Raw genomic sequence first — 24183 nt, 5'->3', positions numbered from 1 at the left:
GTGGGTCCTGCTGCAGGGGTGGAAATGCTGGGTTTCTCCGCCCTACCTCCACCACCAGTCCTAGTCCCCTGCTTTCTCCTAGGAGCAGAGCAGAACCCTGGCATGCTGTTCTTGGAGCTCTGGCGGCCCCTGCCTGCATTCCAGACAGAAGTGTCTCTTCTTGAGGAGCCCAGGATCAGCATAGAAACAGAGATGCCATTCTTGAGGGAACCTCTGTTGACGTATCCCCTATGCATCAGTGTTGGGGAAATCACTCCCTGGGCTGTGCTCTGAGAGACATCCTTCATCCTTTCTCTGGGGAGTTGGCACCCAAGGAGCTCTTGCACAGGACTCTTGCAACAAAACATCATATGTGCTGGCCATCTTGGATTCTCCAGGCCAGGCTCTGATGTCTGAGGACCTTCCAAATTATTATAACTAATAAGAACCTTTCAAACCTTTTTCTTTCATCCTTCTCCTTTCTTTTTTCTTTTTCTTTTAATATTATTTTCTGTGTAAGCCCGTCAAGAACTAAATGCTACTGAAAATGAAGGGGGCTGTCAAAAGCCAGAAAGGAGGGAAAAATCCAATTCTGCCTCCAACAGCAATAACTGAAAGGTGCGTCCTGGCCCAGCAGGTTAGCCCCACCTGCACCAGTCTAATTGCCACCAACCCTTGGCCCAGCCCTGCGTGGTAATGAGGAACTGGAGTGCCTTGGTACTCTTTAAATGATGCAGCATTTAAATAACATCCATTTACCTTTCACGCACCTCTGCTTCGCTTCTTAATTACTGGCAGGGTTTGACTTCCAAGGAAGCCTCTTTTGCCTATAGAACTCATTTCTTCTTCCTCCCCCGGAGAGGCTGTGGCCTCTCATGTACAGCGGTTTGTGGCAGCTGATTGTGAGGTGGAGAAGGCTGTGGTCCCTAAGGCAAGAGAGAGGCTGAGAGAGGAGAGTCTCTTCCTTGGAAAGGCAGCAGGTTTAATGGAGTCCTTAGCAATGCAGAGAGGGGTGCTGTGGAGAAATGCAGGAAGCTACTGCATGAAGTGTAAATATGATGATTGTTGTTTCTTTCACGGGAGGTAAATAAATCAGCTCGATGTAGATTCGAGAGGTGGCTGGTGATGCTGTGTACTTACACGACATCCCAAGCCCAGCCTCTTCAGAGTGCTTCAGATGTTGATTCATTACGCCTTCCACCAGCCCGTGGAGGGCGGGAGGTGGGGAGAATTATTATCCCGCCTCGAAACCAAGGGACTGAGAGAGGTTAAGAGGCACTAAGTTGGGAGGAGAAGGCACAGCCCCAGCAGCCCACCCAGCGCTCCTGCCAGCTCCCGCCACCAGATCATGCTCCACTTAGAAACAAGTAATTGTCAGGTAACCTATTTTTCGGGGTTTAATTTCAGCCTATGCGGCTTTGTCTCCTCCATATCTGAAAAATGTATGAGCTTATGGAGCAGAGAATAACGGCTTTAATCGTGTGCCATGCATGTTGGGGGGCTGAAAGGTCCGAGAAAGAGCAGAAGGGTCTAACCCAGCTCACTCCCAGCCCCACCTAAACAGAGGCCCTTTGACATGTAGGGGAAATGCTTCATATATGCAAAATTGTGAGGCCTATGAATCTCAGGGTCATAAAAATGTGGCTCTGGGGCTGGGGATTTAGCTCAGCTGCATAAGCGCCTGCCTTGCAAGCAGGCAGTCGTGAGTTCGATGCCCGGTACCGATAAAAAAGAAAAAGACAAAAAAAAAAAAAAAAAAAAAATGTGGCTCTGAAATTGTTTTAGCATGAAGAGTCTGATAGCTGGGTATAGTAGTATATGCTTATGATTCTAAGCATATGAGGCAGTGGGATCTCAAGTTCAAGCCTAGCCTAGATAACTTAGCAAAACCTCAGCACAAGAGGAAACTCAGTGGGAAAACAAGCACAAGGCCCTGGGTCTAGTCCTGCAAAAAGAAAGACAAAGTATCTGTTCACCACATGTCTTAAGGAAGAGCTCAGCCCGGGAGAAGTGGCCGGATGCTTCGGCCACAGGTTCTGTTCAGTAGCCAGTGCTGAGACAATAGTGTCACAGCTGGGATTTGCAAATGGGCCAGAAGCACAGAGATGCCACCACCTCACAGCTGGAGTTCATCTCTGACTGTGGAATGGGGAAGCCAGGCAGTTTGGGACTGCAGAAGAGCAGGCAGCGTTGCAGTAATTCTCTGCAGTCTTGGTGACCTGCATTGGATGGCTGGGGTGCTTCTCACCCTGAAGCCTCACAGCTCCCTCCAGGGGCCCTGAAAATGGTAGCTGAGAGCTGCCGGTGGAGCTCTGTCATGTGGGTTACCAAGGAGCAAGCGAACAGAGGAAACTGTCTTCTCTGTCCCCAAAGACCAATTTCCTCCAGCCCCAGCAATTGGAGAGAACCTCCACCAAGTCCCGAGTGCCCGGGTGGCTGTGACTCGGCAGCTCTCCAATGGCGTGAGAGAAGGCTGCAAACCTAGCCCCTCCAGGTACCAAGGGAGAATGTGGAGGTGCCCGGCCCACCAGTCTCCCTATCCGGTGGCAGGCGCATCTAGGCATGCCTGCCTGGGCACCACCTCCTTCCCCTCTGTGTGGAGAGAGAGGAAGCTGTTTGGAGCCTCTTCCTTGTTTACTTAGCCCAAAGTCACAGGGCCTAGCCTGAGCCCAGCTATATCGGGCGGGCCCTGTGGGGACAGTAACAGGGCGTGGTTAGCGCTGCTGCAGCTAACTTGCCACCATTATCTCCATCCAATGCTCATTTGCTCCCCGCTCTTTTCCATCCCTCCCCTTCTCTCCCTTCTCCCCACCCCTTCTCTTTTCTCACTCAACCTCTCTGCTGAATTCTGCATTGACATCAGCACTTCCAAAAACAACAACAAAGGAAAGTAGGTCACTGACAGTGCTGGATCAGAGCTGGCCATAGTGTCCACGGAGTCTGGGGTGCAGCCCGTCTCATGGAGAGCAGAGGGACACCCCCAGACTCTGTGTCCACTGCCTTGCAAACAGCTTTCCCCCTTCCCACGATAGCCTTAGAAGGAAGTGTGGGTATGTGGGATTTGGCACACTGCCTCCTGGTTGTGGCCAAGTCCTGTGGTCTTGGTATGGTGTTGGGGGTCAAGGGATCCAGGGTCCACATATGTGGTCTTGGACAGAGTGGAGAGCTGGCCTGTGGATGCCCATGTTCACTGGCACACATGTATACACAAGCCCCCACACTGCCTTCTCTGCCCTGATTCTCAGGGGCTTCACATATATTACTGCCTCTGCTCTCTGCGGCCATGGAGTTCCCAGTTCTACTTGAAAGATTACCCAACACGCTAATTGGGACTCCTGCTATGATTAAAAAGAAATTTCAGATTAGAGCCACCATGCCATAGAGCTCAGGAAGAAAACAGCTCTTTATAAACCCAGCAGGAGCAGACTTCAGTGTATTTTTTTCTACCTTTGAAAGAAGTTGCACCTTGCTTTTGCATTGCCCATGATGACTCAAGTACAAATAGTCCCCAGGTAAGGCCCAAAGCATAGACAGGGGCACTGGCGAAGAGATAAATTTGTAGCCTCTCCCCTGTTTTCTCCTACACTGACTTTAATGGAGTTATTTCTAGGTCCTTCCCCGCCAGCACCTCTGGCCTGATGATTGGCAGGTGCCACGGTGAGTCTGGATCAGCCTTTACCCTAGAAAAAGCCCTTCTGGGCAGCGGAGGGTGGGAGCACCTTCCACTCTGGCTCCCTGAAGCGATTAGCTCCGCAGGTCCCCAAGGATGGCTGGGGGAAGGGAACACTGGAGCTGTGGTCAGTGAGAGCCGGGCTCTTCTGCACGATTTCACTCAGACATTTAGAACTCATTAGCTTGGGGAAGGAGGCCCCTCTCCGTACTGCTCCCCTGGGCATCTTACCTTTTAAAGCAGTTCCGGAAAAAGTCCTTCCAAGTCCTTCTCTACCTCAACCAGAAGTGCCAAACACCCATCCCCTAGTTAAAATTTTAAAACTTTGACATTAAACCCAAACTGTCCAAAAAGGGAGCCATTTGACTTCATGTAAATAAAGCCTGTCTTTATATAGCTTCATTAAAAGACCCAGGAAAAGAGCATCAGTGTTTGCTGATGGAAGAGTGTAATTGTCTTTGAGGGTAATTGGCTGGTGATTGCAGGTAATTGCCTACAAATACTGGAGAAACAAGAGATAAAGAGAAAAGAGGCTGCGCCAGAGGGCGGCACAGGTAAGCAGCCCCCAGGCCTGAGTAGGGCTGGGGACGGCATAAGGTAAGGACCATACTGCCAGGCTCCCTTAAAACCACCATTCCCAGAGTTTCGGGATCCCACAGGGCAGCAAAGTCCCAGGAAGAATTCGAAGGGTTGCCAATATTTTCTTTGTCCAACTAGAGACCCTGAGAAAGAATAGTTGTTTGCACCAATACCACTAGCTCAAAAAGAACTTTTTAGAACACTCCTCCAATCAAATAAAAGGATGCAACTTCAGAATAAAGGATTATCTTTAGATTGAATAAATTTGGCTTAATGAGAAGCTCACTGCGTTAATGTTTTGTTGCAAAGAGGTGAAATCGTAATCACAGGCTCCCCTTGTTTACGCACTAGCACTTGGAGCCAGGCGTGGTGGCGCACGCCTATCAGCCCAGCACTTGGGAGGCTGAGGCAGGAGGGTCATTGCAAGTTCGAGACTGGCCCAGGCTACAAAGTGAGCTCAAGGCCAGCCTGAACTGCATAAGTGAGACCCTGCCTCAAAAAGACAATAAAATAAATTTAAAAAATCAAACTAGCACTTGGGAAACACTTTGTGGTGAGCCTTGTGTCTGCTGGCTGTGTGGCTTTGAGGGTGGGCAGGGGGCAGAGAAAAGAGATGAAAGGGTTTAAATGCTGCCTCTGTTTCCTAGGCCCTTTGTCCTCCACGCCCCCAACCATGCCCCTCCTGTGAGAGCGGGGAAGAGCCCATTCTCTTGAAACCAAATGGACTGAAGGACAAGTTAGTCCAGAATGACTCTGCTGGGGCTGGGGATTTAGCTCAGCGGCATAAGCGCCTGCCTTACAAGCAGGCAGTTGTGAGTTCGATCCCCGGTACCGATAAAAATGAAAAAAAAAAAAACAAACAAAAAAAAACCAGAATGACTCTGCCAAGCTGCTGCAGCTCTCAGTGTCCGTTTGGTAGGGACGGTGGAGGGTCACCCGCCCAGAGGCAGGGCTCCACCTACCCATCAGTGTGGGGAAGGGTGGCCTCCCCTAGGGTTAGTAGAAGGTTGAACCCATTTGGATAGAAGCTCTTTCGTAGAATCTGGTGAAAAACTCTCTCTAGACGTTGGCACATGCCCCAAAAGGCTTCCCATCAGCCAGGTGTGGTGGTACAGGCCTGAAATCCCAGCACGCTGGAAGGCTGAGGCAGAAACTTCACAAATTTGAGCCCAGCCTGGGCAACTTAGTGATTTAGCAAGACTATTTTTAAAAAAGAAAAGAAAATAGGAGGATGAGGCGCAGTGTAAAGACTTTGGGTTCAGTACTCCTGAATCCCCAGTACTCCTCCCCATCAAAATCCTAATGTTTCAGGGGCTGGGGATTTAGTTCAGTGGCATAAGCACCTGCCTTGCAAGCAGGTGCACGTGAGTTCAATCCCTGGTACCGATAAAAAGGAAAAAAAAAAATCCTAATGTTTCCTTAGGAAATAGTAGAGCCAATAAACTCTTCCTTTCTGAAAGCACCTATTGGAAGCTTTACCTTACCAAAGTAGGTTCAGTGTAAGAACACTTGACCTAACCTTAGTTATAAACATCATTAACTGAAAATAAATTTAAAAGACAAAATAATGTAATATTATTTTCTTTTTCTTGTGTTTTCCTGGGTTTTTGTTGTTGTTGTTGTTGTTTTGTTTTTGCTTTTGTTTTTAGAAAGGATCTCGTATGCAATTCAGCCTGGCCTTGAATTCACTGTGTAGCCCAAGCTGGTCTCAGACTCGCAGCAATCCTCTTGAAGTATAATCATAGGCACCTACCATCACACCCCACCGTCTTTATTTTCCTCTTTTTAATGTCTTTATCACTGGGTAACACTTCTCTGTACTTTTTTCAATTCCTCTTAACCTGTCATTAATTCTAAAATAAAAGTTAAATAATGAAAGAACTTTCCTAAGATAAATTGTGAAAGGTTGTAATATCACCTAGGATAAATTAATACTTGAACTAGTGTTTTCCTATTCATTTTTAAAGCCAATTTGCTACTAGACAACTTAAAATTGGGAACAAAAATTTAAAATTTATGAAAATATTCCAAGCAAAATAGACCTATTTGGTTGAAAATTAATATGAAGATTTTAAGTTAATTTTTAAGCAAACAAAAACAATGAAAATACAAATTCCCCAGAACAGTCACAGAGTTCACAAAAGCACTGAGAAGAGGCCCAACAGGAATTATCAAAAATACTTGGATCACAAAGAAATAAAAACTGTAGGGGCCAGGAGTATCGCTCAGCGGCACAAAAACCTGCCTGGCAAGCACAAGGTTGTAAATTCAGTTCCTGGTACCAAAAACAAAAAAGAGAAAAGACTGGAGCCACTGGGGAAGGAATTCGGAAGGGGAGCATTTTAAGAAATTCTTGCAGGTCTCATCATGAGCTTCGCTTCTTCTTTTGCAGTGCTGGGATGAACCCAGGCCTTGTGCATGCCAGGCAAGCGCTCTACCACTGAGCCATGTCTACGGACTCTCATTTTAAGCTCTGAGTCACCCTGTGTCCACCATCGCTCTTTTACATAATGGTAGGCGCATGCTGCTCTGTGGGAAGAAGGATGATGTGTCCAGATCTTTTTCTGTCTGACTAGTGGCATCTGTTGTACTAACATGAGTTGCAGCTGTCAAGAAATAGAAGAAACCAGTGGGCATCGTGGTACATGCCTGTGATCCCAGGTACTCAGGAGGTTGAGGTAGGAGGAGCCTGAGCAAGTTAGTTAGATCCTAAAAGTCTGCAAATGTAGATCAGTGGTAGACCTGCCTAGCTTGCCAGAATATTCAGGGCCCTGGATTCAATTCCCACCCGCCCCACCATCACCAGAAGAAACCACCACCAGGCATGGTGGCAGTGCACATTTATTTATTCTTTTTATTTTTTTGTTTTTGGCAGTGCACATTTATAATCCCAGGACTCTGGCAGACTGAGGCCGGAGGATGACAAGTTTGAGCCCAGCCCAGGCAGTTTAGCAATTTATTGAGACCTTGTCTCAATATAAAAAATAAAAAAGACTGGGGATATAGCTCACTACAAGCTCCTGAGCTCAATCCTTCATTTAAAAAGGAGGGAAAGGAGGAAGGAAAATAAACAAAGGAAGGAAAGAAAGAAACACAAGCAAAAGAAGAAACTGAAGAGCAGGCTTGGCTAGCTGGGAGTGTTTTGCCATTGCACTCTGTACCTGACAGAAAGATGGGACATGCTGGGGTGGAGTTGGGGGTTGCCAGCTCCTTTGGCCACCTGGGTTGACCAAAATCCCAGTGACCTTATTCAAGAGAATTTGAGGGATCAGAACAGAAGAGAGAACTTCTATGAAAACCAAAAGGGCAGGTCTGACTTTCTCTTTGAGGCTTTTGCAAATCATCTCTTCAGAGCTTGAAATCCCTGGAGGTGAACAGGAATTGCTGGGTTCCCCCAGACATGGGTTACATGGGATGTGGGACGGGGTCTCCACTGCTGAACGCCTGGGTGTGGGAGCACCTGAAACACTTGGATTCCTTTCACTTGGGGGAGGATGGGCAGGCAGATCTGTCCTAGGTCACAGCCTGTCTTGGGCTCCAAAGCACAGATCTGGTTAACCAGAAGGCCCATTTCTTTTAATCCGCAAACTTGGGGTTATAATCAAATCTCCCCAGAGAGGCCACTTCCATTTATTATGAGTTTGTGTCTATGAGAGGGCTTTGAAAATCTGAAATACTCTCAAGCTCTGAGTTGTTTTCTGATTTTAACTTGCCACTGGCCTTTGGAGAGGAGACGGATGAGGAAGAAAATGAGCCAGAAGACAAGGCCATGGCCCGGCGGGGGCCTGTCTCAGGGGCTGGAGTGGATCAGTGGCTCTGAGAAATGAAGCTGTTTTTGAGTGAGAAAGCTAAAAGTGGAGGAGGGGTGGGCAGAGGGGCAGCTTGCGGTCCATCCCTGGAGAAACTGAGGCCTCCTACTGACCTCAGTGTGAGGTCAAAGGGGCAGAGAGAGAAGCTAGTTTTTCACCAGCTGTGGACCTCGGGTAGTCACCCCTCCCCTCATGAAATAGGGAGGGACATTCATCTGTGGCGTGGTCTCGAGGGGACAGGGAAGGATAGCAGCAGGACAAACGAGATGGCACATGGGCCTGAGGTTCACCGCAGCAGCCCCCGCAGAAGGACTGTACAGCAACTGCCAGCTAGAACGCCTGGCTCCAGCAGTGTGCAGTGGGACCCTCCCGTGACGGACTCCGCATGTAGCCGACAGAGGTCCTAGCGAGGCCAGCCTGGGGGGCGGCTTCTGGAAAGGATGCTGGTGTGGAAATTCAGAAAAGTCTGTACCTTTGACTCACAAAGTGCCAGACGCTCGGTGGCACTTTAAATGCCGCAGATAAAAGAGTGAGAGACTCTCCCAGTGACAGGCGAGATGAGGGGTCAGGGACCTCAGTGCCTCTGAGGCTTCGATACCTGGATAAAGAATAAAAACACCTTGGAGACCGCTGTGACCCCTTGTGCAGGGGGAGAATGTCAATGTGGCCCAGTTGGTGGGGGCAGCACAGAGCCTCAGGCCACATATTGCACAGGTCGTGGCACTGAGAGACTGAAGGCTTCCAGCCTCTTCAGAGCCTCTACTGATTAGAAGTCAGAAAAACTTTCAGGGACCAGATTCAGTGGAAAAGGCCAGGGGTCAGGGCTCAGACCTGATCTTCCCCCTAACCACACGGTTGCCTGTATCCCTTTGTGAGCTTTCCAAAGCTGTGACAAAATACCTGAGAATAACAGTTTAAAAGAGGAAAAGTTCACTTGCTGCAAGGTTTCAGTCCAAGGTCCTCTGGTTTCATTGCTTTTAGGCTTGTGGTGAGGCAGCACCTCAACGGTGAAGAGTGTGGTGGACCGAAGCTCCTCTCCTCATAGCTGACCCTCATAACAGGGTCAGCGAGAGTAAGGGAGCCTGAGAGGAAGGGACCAAGAGACCAGAGTGTTTCCTAGGTCACACCCCACGACCCACTCCTTTCAACGAGGCCTCAACTCCTGTTTCTGTCCTTTCCCAATCAATCCATCAAATTCTGACTTCATCAGTGTTTTAATCAATCCATGACGATGCTAGAGCCTGTACCATCCAAGCACCTCTCAACAGCTCCACTTCTGACACTGCTGCACGGGGAGCTAAGCCCCCAACAGATGAGCCTTGAAGGGTGCATATATCAGATCCAGCCCACAGCAGTCTCTGACCAGGGCTGCCAATGTCTAAGTAATGTCTGTGTGACTGGCCCTGTTCCCCTCTCCTGACAACTGCCCTGCCTCCAGTACAGAGGGATTTGGCATTCTACCCTCTGCCTCCGTGGCTGGAATATGCTGTATATTAAGATTGTCTTTTCCGGGGGCTGGGGATTTAGCTCAGTGGCATAAGCACCTGCCTCGCAAGCAGGCGGTCATGAGTTCGATCCTCGATACTGATAAAAATGAAAAAGACAAAAAAAAAAGATTGTCTTCTCCACTGAGGCATCCCAGGGCCTGGCTAGGGCCTTGTACCCACATGAGTGTCCTATACTTGGTTGTATGAGGGAGAATGACGGGAGGCCGTGTCTGAGCAGGGTATACGCATGCGTGGGTGGGCGTTTACGTGTGTAAAAGCCTCTCTCTATGGCATCCTGCAGCCTGCGTCTTTCCATGTCACATGGCTGCCCACTGGGCTGTGCTTTGTCTCTCTAAGCAGCACTGTGGATGCCTGCCTTTGGGGTCCTCGTTGGTGGGTGTGTCCAGGTGCCTGGCACTGAGAAAGTCTCAGCTGGTGATTATTCCTGACATCTCTCTCTGGCAGGAGTGGTGAGAGGCCATCTGGGTGCTGCCACTTGGAGGGCATCATTGTCTTGCCCATGACTACCCCAGCAGAGGGGAGAAGGGGAGGGGTCATGAAGGCTCCACTCCCAGACACCTCCTCCATGTTTAGGCCCCTAATGGTGCATTTCCTTTTTCCTCAGAGCGGGTCTCCAGGAAATAGTACTTACAGAGATTGAAGAGTTTAATACATGTCTCGCTTCCTCTCTTCTCGGAGGCCCTCAGAGAGACAGCAGAAGCAGCAGAAGCTGGAGCCGGCAGGGGCTCCACACCGTTGGGTGAAGGAGCAGAGGGTGATGTGGAGACTCAGCCAATTTGGAAAGCACCATGACCTGAGCACATTTTGCAGGATCAGTGTCAAATTCTGCCATTCAGGCATGCCATTAGTGTGCACACTGCCACACAGAAACCCGTGACACAAAGGTACAGCTGTCCCCACCCTCCAGTGCTTAGAAACTACCGGCTCTAATGAGAAACGGGAGCTGAAAGGAGAGAGCTGGGGGGTGGGCTGGCAGTGCGGGCTGGCGCTGTGTGTTGGAGGAGGCTGACCCACTTCTTTTAGAGGTAAGGGGCCCACTGAAATGACACTTAAATTAGCCACTGCTCCCTGCGCTGGGTCTCCTTTGTCCCCTCCCTGCTCTTGGAGGGAGCCCTGGCAATACGCCCCGCAGCTCCTCTCTTTCTCTTCTTTCTTCTTCCTGTGAGCACGGTTGGTCCCGGCAGCCAGTGGACTTTTTAGGACCATCAACTCCCCTGATCCCAGCAGCCCTCTTAACAGAGACAGAACAACTAGAGAGAGTGCGGGTGGGCATTCATCATGCTGAGCATCTCTCTCTTTTTCTCTGGCTTTTTGATTGTGCTGTGAGTTATTTAGCCAACAATAGATGTTTATGTATTTTTTTTAAGAGACTGTATTTATTAACAGCCTGTGAAGGAGGAGGCTGGGAGATTTATACAGAAAGTGCAGTGAGTTAAAAGGGACAATTAGAGGAGCAGAGAGAGATATCGAGCGTGGAATTGTAAAGGATATTTTAAAGCACATTCAGAGGTTCTTGAGATATTTTCCAAGTAGACAGAAAGGTAAAAGAAAATTTGCCCATTACGAGCGGATAGTGGGGGACTGGTGACACGGGTAGAGTAGTGGCTGATGGGCGAAGCCCCCACTTAGAGAAAGGTGAAGCCAGAGAGCAAGGATGGGAGGAAATGAGCCAGGGCACAAGTGCAGCCAGGTCAGGAGGTTGCAAATCAGCACTGGACAGGCCCCATTGAAATGTGCACATGCTTTTCCTTGAGGAAGGGTGGCTTTCTCCAGGTCCTTGGAGGAGGACCAGGAGGGGGATCTGATCAGGGACTGATTAGAGCAGTCTGGGGACTTTATATCAATATGACGAATGAGTTGCTGAGGACTCCCGACCCCCTCTCAGAGCCCAGGCCCTGCAGCCTCTCTGAGAAGCCCTTCTCCCTCAGCCCACCCTTATCCCTCCAGCTTCTGGCCTTTGGAGTTCCTGCTGGCCAAGGTTTGCTGGGTGATTGGTTAGGTGAGGAGTAAACATTTGCTTAGTGGAATTCTTGGCTCCTTGGTAATGAACAGCCCTAGCAGAAGGGGAAATGAGTTACAGTTCAGGGGAGGGGTCCTGGGAATGCTGGTGGTCTGCCAGGGCAGAGGTGGTTGAGGGGATGTCAGGGGAGAGGCATCTGGCAGGTCAGGGCGGGAAGGCCCTAGGGGATGGGAGAGCAGGGAGCACAAGCCATGGAGCTAAGTGGTTATGGACCGAGTTCTGAGCTTGGAAGCAGCAGGTGTCTGGGAATGAGACTGTGGCCCAGGCAGATTTCCAGCAAGCGCACTAGCCTACTGGCACAAGGGAAGGATCTGGCTGAGCACAAGAGACAAGTGGTAATGATGAAACCCACTGTTGAGGAACATCCACAAGGGCGCCACGGTGGCAACCATGTGCTTGTGGAGAAGCTGGGGGCAAGTAGGAGAGTGCAAGTGTGGGAGCCACACATCGCCTCCACTTCCAAGGTAGAGTCCGAGTCTTTGAGTGGGGACGCCCCCCTGGCTTCCCCCCCTTGCCTAGTGGGTCTCCTGACACCCCAGTGAGCAGTGCTCCTGGCTGTTACCTTGATACCTCCAGCCTTCAGTTTGGAGTCTTCCCCATACTCTTCTGTGGCCTGCTTTGAGCCTCTGTGCTCTCTCCCTCTCTCTCTCCCTCTCTCTCTCTCTCTGAATGCCCCCATCCCAGCCGAGTTGCTCCTCTTTGTGGGATGCAGGTGCTAACACGGGCACCAATCCCACACCAGCAGGGAATACATGTTTCTCCATGTAGGATCTGAGTTCCTTACAGAGAGCCTTGGCTTCTCCCTTTTATGTCTCTGGGGCCTGGACAATAGCTGTCACCAGGGGTCCTTGAGTAGAGTTTGTGAGATGAACAGTAGAGAGTCAACCAAGCTGTGGCGATGATGGGCTGTGTGGAAAGACTCTGAGCCCAGCAGGGCCCCCACCCTGTTCCTCCGGCAGGACTGTCTCTATCCTGCTGTCGTTCCAGAGAGGAAATGGTCCCTCCTGGAGCTCTCTGGAAGCAAAGATGGCAGAGGGGCTGAGCTCCTCAGAACAGAGGGCTGTGGTCTCAGCCCTGGGGAGGACAGGACCACATCTCCTTGCCCTGTAAGACTCAGGGGGTGACCAGATCTGGTGAAGAGAGAAGCCTTGCTTTGCCCCTGATGGCATCCATTTGTTTTGATGTTTGGGATAATGGTGTCATCATAGCAAGGATGTCATCAGAACTGTGTAGCACGTGAGCTGCTGAGTGACACATGATGTCGTCTGCAACAGAACTGCCTTGATTCCCCCCCCCCCCCGACTTCTTAGAAGAGAAAGCTACTAAATGTCTACAAGTACAGCTGGCATCTTGGACTCCCACTGCCCACTGTAATAATAGCAACCAAAGACTGTACCAGGCAAGACAGAAGTAGTGCCTTCAGAAGACATTAGCATTTCTCCTTCTGACATTCCACTTCCACCGTATAGGACTTACAAAGTCTTCTTTAAAAAAATTTAATAAAGTACTTAGACTCTTGATTTTCCCACTGAGGGCCTTACTGTCTGAGGTTCAAAATGAAATCAACAACATAACAACCTCTCTGGGTTCTAAGGGACAGCCAGGCCCTAGCAGCAGGCCTGGTCAGATCAGGAATGACTACAGACACGAGATGATTTGCTCTGCAGTCAGCCTATTCCTTTTTGTGAGTGTCCCAAGTCTCACACCATGAAAGATTTGTCTATCCAGGCCTGAACACAGCCCTCCACTCTTGATCTGGGGAACTCACTCCTTTCTCCAAAGCCAGAGAGGCAAACACAGCCTCCAGGGCCTTCCACTGTCCTAGGCACTCCTTGGCCTCCTGGAAAGCCCACCTGGTATCAGATGCCAGGAACTGGCTGTCCCCTGCAGGCCACCTTCCAGCCCTGTGGGAATCAATAGCTCAGTGGCTGCATCTAGGACTTTTGGTAACAGGCCAGGAAGGATTCAGGACCAGCCTGCTCTGGAGAGACACAAAGAGATAGTACCATTCCAGTGCAGCCAGAATGTGGGACATGGATCCTGTTCTGGGAATGCGAGGGGAAAGTCCATAGAACAGAGAGCCTCTGTGTGTGTGTGTGTGTGTGTGCGCGCGCGCGCGTGTGTGTGTGTGTGTGTGTACGTGAATGCTCTTGTGTGTCCCTATGAGTCAGTGCACCCCTGCCCCCTACAGCTCCTCTTGCCAACAAATGTGTTGTGTTCTGAGCTGTGCTGGGCTAGGCTCGCCTACCCCTCCAGCCCAGGATCTGCCACCCCTTCAGCAATGCAAGGTTAGGAAACGAAAAACAATGTTCTTGTCCAAGAGAAATTTTTTTTATTTTTCTTTCTTAATTGGATTCAGTGTTTCTCACTCCTCACACTCACCCTCTCTGGTGGGGAATTCAGGTCTGTGCAAAGCGCAAAAGGACTGCTCGCCTAGGCCACTGGCTGGCAGCCCTGCTCCCCTGCCTAGCTTGCCCCCTTTGTTACCTGTGTGCCTCTTGTCCCTGCTCCTGACCCCTGAGTCTGGCCCCCTGACCTCCGTCCATGCATGGACATGCCAGAAGGGTCAGGAGGAACAGGTTTCTGTCGTGTGGAATGCCTGAGACTGTCTTTGAAATGCCCTTATTGTCCTCTTCTGCTAAGGCCACCTGATGCTTCCCTCCTGCCTGTGCTACACAGGGCCCTTGCTGGGTCACTCACCAAAGAACCTCGAGTTAAAATTCAGCAGTAGAGCCATGCTGGAGGCCTGGGCTCCTCCTCAGTCTGCCTGGCCTGTCCAGATTATCACTGGCCAAACACTTGGTTGACAACACCATCCAGCCACTTGGACTAACACTGTGGACGCTACTGGGCCTGCTGGCTTAAAAACCCCAGAACCCCTTCTTTCCTTTCCCTGTCTCGATGGTCCCTAGTGTCTGGCTCCCTGATGTCCAACAAGCTGCTTCCCACTTCTCATCCTGACACCCACAGCTTTATAGGAGGAATAATGGGGTGTTCCAGGGTGCCAGACAGGCTTGTGTTGCATATAGAAACAAGATGATGTTCTAAATGTCTAAGGACAGTGGTACCCTGAGGTAAATCTCACTGTCTGTCTTTCTCTCTAGCCTGCCCCGCTGACACCTTGCTCCAGGTCCTGGCAAGCCCAGATTACACAGGGACTATTGTTGCCAAGTTGGGATTCCAGACAAAAATTCTGTATCTTTTCTTCCTGCTAGAAATCACCAATACAGTCCTTAGTTCAACAGATATAGTTTTCCGTACAGTTTATAAACATGATAAGACATACAGTTTGGTAACAGAGCAGGGCAGGGAACCTGTGCATTTGTATATATGTGTATATATTTATATGTGTAGTGTGTGTATATATATATATATTTTATATATAAGTGGATGTAGGTATAAAACTGCACCTTCTGTGAGAATTTCATTGCATGTGATGAAGTTCTATACTTCAGCCTCTGATGATCTTTCCTTTGGTGATTGGTTCTTAGACCCCAGCAGCTGGACCTGGGTCTGCCAGGGTTGCCTGAGACAGCAGGAACAAGAGGCATTACCCTTAAGGGAGGAAATGAAGGTGACATAGGGTTGGATTCAGGGCAGGTTCACTACATGGTCTCAGGCACAGGCCAAAATGCCACCCGCTCAACTGCTTTGCCTGCTGGTCGACCCAGCTGTCTCTGGTGAGCCTTGTTCGTCCTGAGTCCTGCTTCCTCCAGGAATGGTGGCACCCTTCAGGCCTCTTCAGATGATAATGATTCCACAGAGCCTAGCCCATTTCAGGGGCACTTGTCCCATTGCTGTTAAGGAAGGACTCACTGTGCATGACTTTTACCACCTTGTTGGAGCAGATGCTGTCCGTAGGTGCTTGGTGGGGGCTGGCCGGGACCACTGAGTGAGCGTGCTTGCCGATCCCCTCCCGTCTAGGGCTATACACTTTGGGTTTATAATCCACCGGGTAGGGTCCAGACAGCAACTGAAGACTCTCTCAGGTTTTTCCTGAAACCCAGCAGATCTTTCACTTGTAAAAAAAAGAAGAAAAGAAACTCTGTTCCTTGGAGGACATGTGGCAGTGCTGGGTGCTGGTGCCCTGGGTCCTCAGCGGAGAGTGACCGCCAGCCCCAGTATCCAGGCCAGGAGTGAGGCTCCCAGGGAATAGCCTGAGGATGCCTGCTGCACCCCGCTGGGGGTGCGGATGGGGGTCCTGCGGGCACACTTGCCCTTCCTCTTGGGCTGAGCTGTGGGCATGATGTCAAAGCTGAACTTGTGCTGGTAATCGGGAGCATAGTCCTGCAGCTCATGGGGCTGTTTTCTGGTGCCTGCCTTCGAGATCTGGTTGCGGTTCCTGTGGCTGGTGCAGTTCTTGCCTGGCTTCTTGTAACCTGACCTGGAGCCAGGCTGATGGCTGTGTGGATGGCCCCTGTCCCTGGCGGGACCATGGGCCGGGTGGTGCTCTTTACGGGCAGCCCTGTCAGTGGTAGTGAGTGTATGCGACTTGATCTGGTGTGGGGACGCCGGGCCCGTGCAGTTCCGGAAGTCCTCAGCCCTCAGCAGCTTCAGGTCTTGGCCTTGCCGCAGCTCAGGGGATGCACAGGGGACAGCAGAGCTGGAGCCTCGGAACCTCCGCAGCCATTCCCACAGGGAGCGTGCCTGGCAGCCACAATCCCAGGCATTCCCATTCAGGCGGAGGAACTCCAAGGCTGCCAGGGGGGCCAGGCAATCACCCTGCAGCTCTGAGAGGCTGTTGTTGAAGAGAAAGAGGGTGGTCAGCCTGCGCAGGTCATGGAAAGCCTTGGGGTGGACCCACTGCAGCTGGTTTTCATGTAGGAGCAGCCGGTCCAGGTTCACCAGGCCCCGAAAGGTACCCTGGCCCAAGCTCCACAGCTTGTTGCCATGAAGAAACAGGTGGCTGAGATTGACCAGGTCCACAAAGATGTCATCTTGCAGGTACTCAATGTGGTTGTCCTGCAGGTAGAGGTACTGCAGGCTGTGCAAGCCATTAAAGATGCCCGCTGGCAGTGCGCTGAGTCCACACTTATAGAGGTAGAGGGCGTGAAGCTTCACCAGGCCCTGGAAGGTTTCGGGCGCCAGAGTTCGTAACTGTCGATTGTCACCTAGGTCCAGCTCCTCCAGGTGCACAAAGCCCTCGAAGGTGTTGGGGTCAATGTAGGTGATGTTGTTCGAGTAGATCCAAAGGGTGACCATGGCGGGGCTGAAGTGGCCCTGCTGGAGGAGGGTGATGCGGTTGTTCTGCAGGAAGATGCGCTCACTGTCCTCAGGGATGCCCTCAGGGATGGCGGCAAAGTTGTGTGCCTGGCAGCTGACTGTCATGGGAGCTGGGTAGCACACACAGTCCCTTGGGCAGCCACTGCCCAGGGGCAGCTCCACAGCCAGCAGCAGCAGCAGCAGAAGCTCCACACAGCACCCTGGTAGGGAGAGAGACAGCACAGCTGGTCAGGGGCTGCCTGAAGAGGTGGGAGAAAGACAGAATCCAGAGGATGGTCCTGTGCATGTTCCCTCCTGGGCCCACTGGGGCTCCTCCCCCTTCTGGCCTGTGCTGAGAGTTTGTCAGGTAGCCCCCTGACAGGCTACCTGAAGAGGCTATCCTGGCCCCAGAATGGAGACAAGCAGAGGTCAAAGTCCTTGCCTTGACCTTAGACTAGAAATCTCTCCTACTTCTTAGCAACTTACACCCTTGGAGGATGATCCTCAGTCTGGGTGGGAGGTATATTTGGGGTGAAGGCCCCAATCACCCACATACTGGAATGTTCCTGGGCCCTGTCTTGGCAGGTTGTCAACCCTGCTATGTGAGGGGCCACATCCACAGACACAGCCAACCAGCCTCTGGGTCTTATCCCAGTGCAGCCACATGCTTACCGTGATCGGCATCCACAGAGAGTGGTTCTAAAGAAGTAAATATCTCCCATGGAGTCCTGAGGAATCATTTTATTTAAATTATTTCCCTGAACAAGCAAAGCATGCATGCATGATGCCAAAATGCACCTCAAAAGATGTTTTACTTACAGGGCCTGCCACAATCCTCACACATGTGATGTCTCCTCTGTGCCTCAATTTCCTCATTTCTAAAAGACAAGTAGCAACAATGCTCCCTCACAGAGGGAGGGGGTGAGCAATGGGGGTGGCACCAGGGCTGCTACATGACACCACTCTGGGGTTCAGGAAACTGCCAGACGGTCACTGCCCAATGGAGTCCACCCTCGAGTCCATGCCTCTTCTGGCTTCCAGGCTGTAACTGCAAAGCCAGGCCTTGCCTCTCAACTGTCCGGAGCATTTCCTCTGTAGCTTCCCTCTAATTGGGCATTAATTAGGCATTCGTTAATGGATCCTTAAAATAATTTATTTCGGATGTGTCCAGCCTGTGGTTGGGTAATAGCCCCACGCTCATTATTGGAGCAGCCTCATTATGGACGATTGTCATTACCTGCCTTTTTGCAGGGTCACAGCTGCCCCAAGCGGCCCAGCAGGCGCGCCAGGGTGGAGGGGACAGGCTCCAGGCCTACAGACATCCACCCCAGAGGGCCAGGCAGTCATCTCCTCCCTGACGGGGTTGGCCTCTTGCCCCTTTTCTTCCAGCTTGTCCAGCCATCCCTCTTGAGAGAGCCGGGTGCCTGGGGGCAGTTCAGCACTGTCTTCCTGTTGCCAGCTGTGCCAGAGCATTTGGGCTAAGAGAACCCACCCCCACTTCAGGGCCAGGCAGCTGCCTGCCTGGCAGGCATTCTGCCGCCCTGTCAATTGTCACCAAGGTCCATCTCTTCTAGGTGCTGGCCTGCTGCTGCCCTGGCCTAGCCACTGCCCAGGTCCTGGCTGTGCAGTTCTAACTGCCACTGCTACCTCCTTGTTCCTGGCAGAACTGTGTTGTACAGAAGTGACAGCTCCCAGCTGTTGGGAGTTATGGGCTCCCAGAGAGTGGCAGCTGCTTCCTGTCCCCCTGCAATCACCCGTCTTCAACTGCACGTTTACAGCACATAAAAATCATTGCACATAATTTAGTTTCTTCATAATTGGGTTCGGTTGCGATTTCAGAGCAATTATGCCCTCAATAGTGGCGGCAACACAGCAGCAAGGACCCTTTCTGAACCAAGCTATTCTGTGTTGCCCCTGCAATGTCCTCCATCACCCCAGCCACTGAACAGCCTAAGGGCCAGCCCAAGACGATAGCCATCTATCTCTTCCTCAGTTTCTCCCTCCAGAGAATGACTTGAAGACAATCATTCTGACAGCCCTCCCTCTTTGGAAGCCTGGGTGTATCCTCCAGCCCCCACTGCTGCCTCCATCTGCCCAGGAGCCCCAACCCTACTGGGGGAGGCAGGGACATGAGCACCGGGTAGGAGGCTGGGCTCCATCCCAGCCAGCTCTCAGGGAGCCTGCCCCACACTAGCTATACCTTCTACAGGGCCAAACCTCAGATCGCTTGGCTCAGCTTACACCTCTTGTGGTGCCCAGCCTGCTTGCTTCCTGGAAGGCACACCTGCCAGAGTCTTCCCCAGGGAGAGGCCCCTTCCCGGCCACTCTAAGGGAGCCTGGGCCCTCCCTCTTGGCTCAGGGCATTCACAGTGCGCATCATACCTATCCCATATTTCAGGTTGAAGGGGACACAGCAGTGTGGTTGCCACCAAACGTTGTATAAAGACAGAGGTATTTTCCACCTTTAGTCTGCAGCTGTAGGGCATGGGGTAGAGGTGGGGGTTGTGTCAGGCTTAGTGTTAATACTGTTCAATGTTTATACAGCTCACTGGAGTTTACAGAGCGCTTCTGTCTGCACTTCTCTGATCTTTAGGCTTACCCTGTGTGCAGGGGCGGGGGTGTGGGGTGTAGGGTGGCCCTCCTCTACCTGCTGTTGCAGCTCTAACTCCCCAAGGTCCCAGAGAGGAGGGCTGGGCTGGGGCTCAAGGGGAGATGTATGCCCAACTCCAGGAAAAGGTACCTCTAGGGGATCCTGTGTGCAAGAGAAACTGGCCAGGACCTCAGTGTAAGTGAAAAATCCAAAGTGCCCCAACATCCAGGTGCAAATTTAGTAGAAGACTTGTGATAAATGGTGGTGGGAGGAAGGGGCCAGAGAACAGGGCAGTAGGAAGGCGGAAGCCAAAGCCCTGGGCCTCCTCACCTTCCTCTGAGCGGGCCAGGAAGATGAGGGACCCGGGTCAAGGTCTGGCCCAGGGTCAGGTTCATGTCCCTGTTGCCTCAGAAAAGAACATGCCATTGTGCTGGGATCTGGGGCAAGGATCTGGGGCAAGAAGGCCACAGGGATGACACGGTGCAGTTACTTCCTGCCAAAGGCCAGGGGACAGTGAAGGGCTCTCTGGGGAACAAGATGGTGGGATTAAGCAGGGCAGCTGCTCTCCATCTCTCAGTACCACCAGGTGCCAGAGCCTGTGCCAGGGAGGTCGCCCCTCCAGCTACCTACCCTTCCCACTGGGTGACAGGGTCTCAGTTGATTGCCTCTGCAGCCTGGAAGTGCCCCATCCTCAAGCCCCTTGACGAGTTGTCAACTCTGCCCACGTCTGGCACCCCCTCCCTTCACCAGTGGGTGCCAGACCCTGGATCATTACACTGCAGATTTCTTCTCCTATGGAGGCAGGAGCTAGGTTGCCATGGCTCCTCCTGTGCCCCCTACACGCGGCCTTTGGGAGCCTTGATTCGCTGATTGCCTGATTAATGTATTAACAATGAGGCCTGCGCATTGCTGTGCATTTGAAGACTGCAAATTAGCAGGAATCCATGTCTCTGTGGAGGGCCCTGAACTCCCCATATGTCCTCTCAGCCCCCCTCCTGGGGTGGGGCTGCAGGTGCCCGAGGGCTCTGAAGAGGGCAGACCTGGGGCTTTGCCCACCTTCTGCCTCCTGAAGGTGGTGCACTCTGCTGCTCGGCTGCTCCCAAACCTCCTGGTCTCCTGCATCAGAGCTCACCGGGGTCTCCACAGCCTCATCCAGTCCTTCAACCATTCACACGTGCCCGGAGTCTGCATAGTGGAGGTGGCAGTGTGTGGAGGTTCTAGGGAAGCCTGGGAGCCCTCACACCTCACTAAGAGAGTAGGAATTCATAAGACTAGGCAGTCTGGTCAGATGCTGGAGCCCAGGTCCCAGGTACCTGGTGGGGGATGGGGAAAACTGGAGGAGGAGCTCAGGAAGCTCCTGCTGACTTCTGTGCCACCTGCCAACATTGCTATGTCACTGGTTAACAACGTGGATCACAGTGTCTCTGCCTCTTAGAATAGATCTTTGAAATGGGTCTGAGAAGAACTCTTGCACCCAGGACTGTCTTAGGACTCTGTAAGAAGGTTCCAATTCAGCATGGCACCAGCACAGAGGATGTGCAGGCAAGGGAGGTGGCACTGATTCAGGGCTTCCTTTCTGCATGCAAATCCTAACCCCCACTTGTCAGGCAGGGACAGAGGGAAGGGGAGTGGTCTGAGTACAGACGACTTCCTTCCCCAATCCTTTCAGCAGCCCCCAGATGTGCTTATGAATGGTCCTATGGGCGCCAGACCTGGTGAGAAGGGTGGGAAGGCAAAGCCAGGGGGCATAGCATGTGCAAAGGCACTGAGATGGGAAGTCATGTAGCAGACATTATCTTTTTCTGCCTCCTCCTAAATAGACAGAGCTTTCACAGAGACTGGGCCAGTAAAACCCAGGGTTGGGGTAGCTGGAGAGCTCTGAGCTAGGTCTAGCACTCACAAAGCTCCTGATTCAGGCCCTAGTCAGATAGCCAGTGTGGCAGCAGCTCGACAGGCTCTGACTTTAATGCTTACCGAGTTCTTTACATGGAGCCTCTTGGAGGAGGAATCAAGCTCCCCCTAGGTAAGCACCTGGCCAAGCCCTCCAGCAGGGAGCAGGGCAGGGGGACAAGATTATGGCTGTCACTCTGCTTCTCTTAGGCTCCAAGGTCCCAGCCCTCCCCCTGCAGGTCCCAGGGCCTCAGTGAGGCTTGGAAACTACCCAGCACACAGTCAGCTCCCAGGCTCTGCAGCCACCCCTCTCCTCTCCTCTCCTCTCCTCTCCTCTTCTCAGGCTGAGTTCCCCCTGCCCCCAGCCTCGCCAGCTCCTCCATTCTAAGCCAATCGATGCTAACTGAATGCTCTTTGCTGCCTGAATAACGGCCTCAGGCCAGGCCAGCTGCACTCAAGCAGCTGCTGGCGCCTCAGGCCACTTGGCACTTTTACCACTTGTGTCCCAAGCACTGGCCCTGATGAGTGCCCTCCACCCCTCACAGCCTGCTTCAGCCCTGAAGACAGAGAAACCAGCCAGAGCACAGCTGGGATCCCCTCAGCAGACCCCACAGCTGGGCATATGGACAGCCAAAGAACACACTTGAGGAAGAGAATGTGCTTTAGAGCCAGAGAGACCTGGATTCAAATCCTAGCTTCCCTATTTAACGAGTGCATTTCTATGAGCCCCATTTTCCTCCCCTATAAAATGGGGATGCTTGCTTAAAGTTCTAGTTTGGCCCTTTTAAGTGTAGACACTGACATCCATCTGCCTCACCTACATCTCCATCTGTCAAATGTACTCTGTCCGAATTGCACTTTGCTCTTCCCCAACATGCTTCCTCCACCCAAGTCCTCTCAATCCCAGGTAAAGGGGTTCCTTTCCCTATGGCTGTTCTGGCTACGCACCTTAGAGTCCCAGCGACTCTTCCCCTCAGCCTACAGCCAACTCCCTGGAAGACCCCACAGCTCAACTTCAGGATTCATCCCAAATCCATCACTTCAGGAGGTTTCCACCATCTTCACTCCACTTGACAATCATAGCAGCCTCTTAAGTTGTCCCTCGGCCCCTGCTCTTGTCTGGATAGATCTTCTCATACAGAATCCAAGAAGACCCAGCAAAATGTCTGAGTCTCCCAAAGCCTTCCGGGTTCCCATCTTACCCACAAGTCACCTCTAGCTCCGCACCATGGCCCAGAGGCCCCACATTTCCAGCCACGCTGTGTACCCTCTGTCCCTCCCACACACAGAGTGTCCCACTGTGACCTTTGCCACACTGTTCCTCTGCTGGGAACATGTCCGGGGCTCTAGCTAAAGGCACCTGCTCAGTGAAGCTTCCCCTAGGGAGCCTATTTTAAAGTTGTCCCTTCCCTGTTTTACTTCACGCCACATCTCACCTTCTAGCATGTCAGACAATTTAGTCCTTTTTTGCTTTCTGATTCTTCCCATTGACTCCACTAGGATCACTCTGTCTGGCATGCTCCTTGCAGGAGGGGCTCAGAAACCTGGATGGGCTGGGGAAGCATTTCCTGAGAACTGAGGGTCAGAAAGCTCTTGGCCCCAGGGCCCACCTCACGGTCCACGAACACTGGTTTTTCTCAGTTCTGAGGAGACATCGCTCCTCCAGGGTGAGAGCAGAGACTCCATTTGGCTCCACCGAGGACTCATGGGTCCATCTCAGAGGCGGCAGATGGTAAGGAGAGCTCTAAGAAGGAGGATCCAGCACCACATCCATGAAAGGATTGGAGCAGAGTGACCAGAATGAGTTTTCTGGCACTGAGGGGCTTCCCAGGATGTGAGACTCTCAGTGTTAAAATTGGGACAGTCTCAAATCAACCAAAATGTTAGTCACCCTAGCAGGAGGCCAGGACTGTAATCCTCTCATAAAAACCTCCTGGGTGCAGAAGGGGAGGAGGAGGGGTCCAACAGGCAGACATGAAGCCTGAATCTCAGCTACCTCAAGGAAGGCAGGCCTCGGTTAGCCGAAGCTGATGCATAGGCCTGTGGACATATGTGCATACATGTGTACATGTGTCAGGGTGTGCATGCTTAATGCATGTGTATGAGTGTGCAGGCCTGTGGGTTTATGCTTGTGTACATGTATGAACACACATTTGCCTCTGGGAGCCACGGGTGGCAGCCTGCGTCCCTTTCATCCTGCAGCACCCGTACATGCCATCCTAGGGAAGAGGCTGGGCCTTCCCCTGAGGACAGGCATACATGGGGAGGGGCACTGTGCGAGGTCCCCGTCTTATCTCAGCACTCACTCTCGTTTTGCTTTAGCTCCCGCTCTCTTCCTGACACGCTGAATTATGTAGCCACCCCAGGCTCCTCCAGTGCACCAGGATTGCTCTTAGCTGAGAAGTGGGCGGCTCCTTGTTAGAATAACCTTTCGGCTTTCATCTGCCTGGGCTGGTCCCTGGGAACAGGCCTGGCTGGGAATGCCATGCTAATTGGGTTCCCAGCTTCTCCAAGGGCCCCACGGGAGCAACTCCAAATCCCAGCCCCTGCCCATCTGGTCTACCACCTCCTTGCTGGGAGGCTCTGCCTAGGACAGGGCTGGAGGCTGGCACACAGGCAGTTCTTCACCAGATACTGCCTGGCACCTTTCACTTTGACAAGCTCAGATGGGTCCCCAAACCTCTGAGGCCCCAGGCCCTTGTGTGGAAGCTAGTCAGCACCTGCCTTACTGGTGTGGAAATCACTTGCATCGATCAGCCCAGCATTGGTGCAGGGAGGCTCTCCCACAGCCGTGATGATTGTTACTGCTGCAATTAGCAAAGAGTGCTGCTCCCAGGTGGCCTTAGGGCTGTCCCAACCTTCCAAGGAACTTAATTTTCATTTCCCCCACTTCCATGGTCCCAGACCCTAGATGGCAGGCGGACCTGACAGGTCCT

General features: G+C 51.9%; 1 protein-coding gene and 1 long non-coding RNA gene across 2 annotated transcripts in view; one reads left to right on the top strand and one right to left on the bottom strand.

Moving 5' to 3' along the window:
* The first annotated feature begins 1186 nt into the window (after positions 1-1186).
* On the top strand, positions 1187-6109 carry LOC134476277 (uncharacterized). Its single transcript, XR_010047859.1, has 3 exons — positions 1187-1357; positions 4135-4203; positions 5878-6109. It is a non-coding gene; the product is annotated as an uncharacterized LOC134476277 (long non-coding RNA).
* A 7765-nt stretch (positions 6110-13874) lies between these two features.
* Rtn4rl1 (reticulon 4 receptor like 1) overlaps positions 13875-24183 on the bottom strand; it is a 66878-nt gene continuing 56569 nt past the window's right edge. The window contains exon 2 of the mRNA XM_013152293.2: positions 13875-16988. Within this exon, the coding sequence (XP_013007747.2) occupies positions 15661-16988 (1328 nt within the window). The 3' untranslated portion in view covers positions 13875-15660. The remainder of the gene's footprint in view (positions 16989-24183) is intronic.

Source organism: Cavia porcellus, unplaced genomic scaffold (genome assembly GCF_034190915.1).
Source record: "Cavia porcellus strain 051 isolate PalLab524CR breed Dunkin Hartley unplaced genomic scaffold, mCavPor4.1 scaffold_6, whole genome shotgun sequence".
Classification (NCBI taxonomy): Eukaryota; Metazoa; Chordata; class Mammalia; order Rodentia; family Caviidae; genus Cavia; species Cavia porcellus.
The sequence above is the reverse complement of the archived record's forward strand: the minus strand, read 5'-3'. Positions and strand labels throughout refer to the sequence as shown.